At 42.8% G+C, this 6,000-nt stretch overlaps 1 protein-coding gene across 1 annotated transcript; it reads left to right on the top strand.

Moving 5' to 3' along the window:
* The first annotated feature begins 943 nt into the window (after positions 1-943).
* On the top strand, positions 944-4,123 carry LOC311298529 (uncharacterized protein). The gene is made up of 4 exons (XM_084421540.1): positions 944-1,272; positions 2,080-2,211; positions 2,482-2,619; positions 2,887-4,123. The coding sequence occupies exons 1-4, from the start codon at positions 1,188-1,190 to the stop codon at positions 4,023-4,025; spliced, it is 1,494 nt and encodes a 497-aa protein (XP_084277666.1). The 5' UTR covers positions 944-1,187; the 3' UTR covers positions 4,026-4,123.
* Positions 4,124-6,000: the final 1,877 nt, after the last annotated feature.

Raw genomic sequence — 6,000 nt, 5'->3', positions numbered from 1 at the left:
AAAATATATATAGAAAAAAAAATATTTGTGTGGGCTGTAAAGTGGTTAGAAAAAATGACATCGGAATCGGCTACAATCGGTATCGGCAGGTCAAACTCAATGGGAAATCGGAATCGGCCTAGAAAATTGTAATCGGTGCATCTCTAGTTAGGAGTTATAAATACTATTAAATTGTCTATCTAAATCTAAAACAAATTTCAAGAGAAATATTTAAATTTCTGTACTATTTCTGTGTAAGCCATTATGAAAATGTAAAATGTTTGTGTATTTATATGAGTGTGTGCGTGTATATATATATATATATATATATATAGGCTATGTGTGTGTTGTGGCACAGTGATGAACTCGGAAACTTAAAAATGGCACTTTATGACAAAAAGGTTGCTGACCCCTGCTCTATAGGCTACTTGCCTCGGTCACGATAAGAAATATGTCTATAGAAAGCTTTGAGTGAACAAATATTATCTGATTATGCAATCCATATGAAACCATCCAATATTAAATTGGCTATGATATAACCGTGGCTGTGTATTCCCCTATATTCACTACAGTGGCTGGAAACATTGTTTTCATTCATAATTACTTGCATGGATTCAAATCAATCAGCAATTGAAAAATTCAGATTCAAATAATAGACATGCCCGTGTTTCTTGATGATCAATGCAGATTTATGCCAGTCTCCAGTAGAGATCCATTTCCTGGAGAGTTTAGGTGTAGGAGTTTAGTCATAATTACAACTTGTAACTTGTGGTAGAACTCCGACTTGTACCACGTGATCGCTGTACCACCTGACCACTGCAGATTAATTTGCCGTTGATAGTGTTGCCATAAAAACAATCAATCATCTCCTAATTACGGTCATTATTACGACATCCAACCCTAATCAAACACACCTGAACAAGCTAATCAAGGTCTTCAAGATTAGGCTATATTAGAAAGCTACAGGCAAATGATTTTCATTAGGGTTGGAGTTACCCAGACCCCCAATTGGATCTTTAAAAACGCATTTTCAAAAAGTGTTTTAAACTCTTCTGATAGCGTTTGGTTTGGGACTCAGCTGATATTTTGATGCAGCAACAGGGATTTTTCTTTGTAGTTTTGTGGTCCTTGCTGTCCGCCCCTCCTGACTCACTAATTCAGTGCATCTTCCAGCAGAGTTGATTTTGAGATTTTTGCAGGTTGAGAGGATGACAGCTCAAGTGTACTGCTCGTTTAGTGCTGTTTTATTGTGTCTGTCTGCTTGTTTGAGCGCAACAGATGCTGGAGTCCTAGGTGAGAAGTTCTTTTAGCTTTATTACGCAGCCTGAAGAAGTGCATAAATAAAGTGCCTTACAAAATTTGATTTCAGACACATCTGCTTACAAAAATACAGTACAGACGTCAAGTGGAAGTTCATCTTTGAATGTTGGTTTAGTTTTAATAATAAGCAAAGTGTAAATATGCAAACTGTCATAAGTTTATGCATTGTACAAGTAACCCATATAATCACTAATAGGCATTTTTGTTTACTGTTAAACACGAACATTAGTGTTATAATATGGCTGCAAAATTGTTACCGGACTGTATCAATCCTGAGTTTAAACTTTTGCTTAAGGTTTTTTTGTTTTAAGAAATGCATAAGCCTACAATATAACGTGGGGAGCTAATTATAACCGATAACTCTGCATTTTACATATATAGTGGGTTTCTATATTTGTTTTGTTTTCTGTTGAGTAGCTTATTAAAATGCTTAAAAGGAAATGAGGGTGGTCATTGCCAACCGCCATTAAAAGAAAGAGGGTGGTCATGGGGATGGCATCATTTTTGAAGATGTACACCAGTAAATTTGTATACAACATATTAACTGATGTCCATGCTTTCTATCAGCATTTCACTATTATTCACTCTACTACAGTGGGGTAGGTTGTATCTGCACTCAGTCTTTGAAACCGATTGATGCAGTTTAGTGAAAAATGGTAGATTTCTAAGCTACTTGAGTTGAAGCAGATAAATGTGTGAATATTATAAAGTGAGGCTGAAGCAAACTATTACAGCACTTCCTGGTCTCCCCTAATGATCCTCTTGAATCCTCTTCTGTAGTGCCTGGTCAGTGTCCGGCGACGCTGACGGTCGTGCCCTCCCGACGAGGATGCACTTCTGATAGAGACTGCTCTGGAGGACACAAATGCTGTCAATTTCCCTGTGGGTCCGCGTGTGTGCCACCTGTTTTCAGTGAGTTTTAATTGATGCATGCTATACGTCTTCCAGAAAAAACCCTGAAAAAATGTTTTCACTCAGGAATTGCTAGTAAGTTTCACAAATAACTGCAAAGAAACCGCAAGTAACACATTGAACTAAACGTGAAACTATGAAGTAGATGGACTGAATATTCCGGTAAATCCTCCTACGAATTATTTTTTTTTTTATTTTTTTTTTTCATACAGTGTATGAGACATTCAGTATTCAGTGATGTGGTTTCTCTGTCATGTGTCTCTATAACAGCAAAGCCAGGGGAGTGTCCAAGTACAAATTTTGGAGCAGGAATGTGTGCAGAGTTGTGTTCCTATGACAGTGACTGTCCGAACAATGAGAAATGCTGCTGCAATGGATGTGGACATCAGTGTATGGATCCATTTGCAGGTATTTGTTGTTATATTAATGTTTGGGTCAGCTTCCTCATTTCAGTTTGTCTTGTTTTATAATTAATCGTTCTCAATGTAAAAATTATTTAGCCAATAGCACGGTTTAAAGTACAGGATGGCTTTACAAAATTAATACGAAAAATTATTAATACGATCATGATTAATAATTGAGAGGAGTAAAACTTGGTATTTGGGTTTTGTGCTGTATCTGAGACTGAATGCCTCTAAACAGACTGACTAAAGTTGACTATCTGGATCCATCCAGGGAAGCCTGCAGCCGAACCCCGGAAGCCTCCAGGGATGCCTGCAGCCGAACCACCAGGAAAGCCTCCAGGAAAGCCTGCAGCCGAACCACCAGGAAAGCCTGCAGCCGAACCACCAGGAAAGCCTCCAGGGAAGCCTGCAGCCGAACCACCAGGAAAGCCTCCAGGGAAGCCTGCAGCCGAACCACCAGGAAAGCCTCCAGGAAAGCCTGCAGCCGAACCACCAGGAAAGCCTCCAGGGAAGCCTGCAGCCGAACCACCAGGAAAGCCTCCAGGGAAGCCTGCAGCCGAACCACCAGGAAAGCCTCCAGGAAAGCCTGCAGCCGAACCTCCAGAGCCTTCTAACGAACTACCGGAGCTTTCTACAGAACTGCCTGAGCCTTCTGCTGAACTGCCTGAGCTGGAGCCTTCTACCGAACCTCCAGAGCCTTCAGACGAACTGCCAGTGACGCTTGCAGCCGAACCCCCGAAGCCTCCAGGAAAGCCTGCAGCCGAACCACCAGGAAAGCCTCCAGGAAAGCCTGCAGCCGAACCACCAGGAAAGCCTCCAGGAAAGCCTGCAGCCGAACCACCAGGAAAACCTCCAGGAAAGCCTGCAGCCGAACCACCAGGAAAGCCTCCAGGAAAGCCTGCAGCCGAACCACCAGGAAAGCCACCAGGAAAGCCTCCAGGGAAGCCTGCAGCCGAACCACCAGGAAAGCCTCCAGGGAAGCCTGCAGCTGAACCTCCAGGAAAGCCTGCAGCCGAACCTCCAGAGCCTTCTAACGAACTACCGGAGCCTTCTACAGAACTGCCTGAGCTGGAGCCTTCTACCGAACCTCCGGAGCCTTCAGACGAACTGCCAGTGACGCCTGCAGCCAAACCCCCGAAGCCTCCAATGAAGCCTGCAGCCGAACCCCCGAAGCCTCCGGTGAAGCCTGCAGCTGAATCCCCGAAGCCTCCTGTGAAGCCTGCAGCCGAACCCCCGAAGCCTCCAGGAAAGCCTGCAGCCAAACCACCAGGAAAGCCTCCAGGAAAGCCTGCAGCCGAACCTCCAAAGCCTCCAGGAAAGCCTGCAGCCGAACCACCAGGAAAGCCTCCAGGAAAGCCTGCAGCCGAACCGCCAACTTACCCTTATGGGCAATGTCCTGGCCATAAGTAATGTGGCTGTGCATGCAGTTAACTGTGCTGATTTAACCATTGGATGTATGGTGTGTTTTCCCTGTTTATCACCAAATAAATCTCACACTTGTAAGACCATTTTCCTCTCTTTTTTTTTTTTAAGTGGGAAAACAAGGAATTTGATTTTGTATTCCAGTGTTAGTTTGGCTGTTCTCTCTCATAATGGCTCATTGGAATCAATGCATGAAATCCCACCCTCCAAAGCCTCGCCGCCTTCAAAACGCTTGAACACACAGCAGAGTCTGTAAAGTGTCACAAGATGAAAGACTGCACTAAATTGCCTCATGTCTACAATGCATAATATTACAGTGATAATGAATGTAAACAACTTGCAGTGCTCTAGTTGTACCACCTGACTGATGCAGATTCATTTCGCTGTTGACATGGAAACGTCTGAATCAAAATGCCATGATTGGATGAAGAATTATATTATTGATTGCTATAGGATGTGAAGTTTCAACCAGTATTGCCTATTGACTAATAGTCTTCTGCATTCTGAAGCATTTTAGTGAAATTGTGTCTTCTAGTGGTCATTTTAGGAAGTTGCAACTTCAAGCCTATTAACAGATGATCCCTTTAGTTACCTGCGACCAAATGAGTTCTGAATGCCTGTAATGCCGAGTTCACACTGCACAATTTTCAGAGTAGTCGGGTCACTGTTCTTTTCACACCGCACGACTATCTGGGGTAACGTTCAGTTGCTGCTGTGTGCACACTGCACCGATGACAGTTTCACACTGGAGTGGCTCAGTGGTTCATGTAGGTTGTCTACAAACCGGAAGGTTGGTGGTTCAATCCCCGGTTACACCTGTCGAGGTGTCCATGAGCAAGACACCTAACCCCAGCTGCTCCTGATGAGCTGGATGGCGCCTTGCATGGCTGATACCGCCGTCGGTGTATGAATGGGTAAATGTGAGGCAATATGTAAAGCGTAGATGGCCAAGCCATAATGCCAGAATAAAGAGATGTCAAAGGTTCGTCCATTGACTACAATAAAGCATGAATGGGCCAGTTCTCCTCACCAGACATTAGTCATAGACTGTAAATGGGCAATAACATATTTGATTAGCATCTTATCAGCCTTCTCTAAAAAACTCCCCTGACATCATCTTAGAAAATGTATATACAATTCATAGATTTAGAGATATCATCCTCAGATTTGAAATGAAGCATGACCACACCAGTGGCTACACTGTGGTTGTGGTTATAAGTTGTTATACTGCATTCACATAATATGTTTATACATTTAATACATACACTCTTAATATATATTTTTTGTTTTTATGTTTCAGCTTTTATATCTCAATATTAATAAAAGTCTGATTAATTCTGAGTCTTGAACTGTAAACTGTCAAGAGTTGGCTTTCTAAATATATGTTGGTTATGTGTCTATTCAGAATGACTTTTTATTTTGGGTATGTAATGTATGCCCCACTTGCCAAAATTGGGTCTGTCTGGTAAGGGGTTAATGCCACAAACTTTAAGCTGAGGATAACATAACTCTAAGGCTAGCTCAGTCGGTAGAGCATCAGACTTTTAATCTGAGGGTTCAGGGTTCAAGTCCCTGCTTGGGTCTTGAAATCCATTGGGGTCTCCCCGTTCAGGTTCGAACCCTGCCGACTACGTGGCTCTTTGTCTGTTTCCGGCTGGAACTGTAACATCCAGGATCTTTGTACGAGCTGCATTTTTTTCCTCTAACATGGAAAACTGGGCAACCCACATCTCTTTTCAAGCCTGAAGTGAGCAGGTTTTTGTGTAGGTGAAGACATCGTTGAACTCCTTTTTGCCAACACAATATGTTAGCTGAGTGCATCCTCTGCTGCTCACATCCACATTGATGGTTGGCCCTGGTGTCCTCTGCTGCTCACTTCCAGAAAAGAAAATAGCATGTGACTCATTACCACTATCACTGATTCACTTTCAAGAGTAGTCGTGACCGAGAAGTTAAGGCGATG

Source organism: Rutilus rutilus, assembly GCF_951802725.1.
Source record: "Rutilus rutilus genome assembly, chromosome: 10".
Classification (NCBI taxonomy): Eukaryota; Metazoa; Chordata; class Actinopteri; order Cypriniformes; family Leuciscidae; genus Rutilus; species Rutilus rutilus.
Note: the sequence above shows the minus strand (reverse complement) of the source record. Positions and strands in the feature narration are given on the sequence as shown.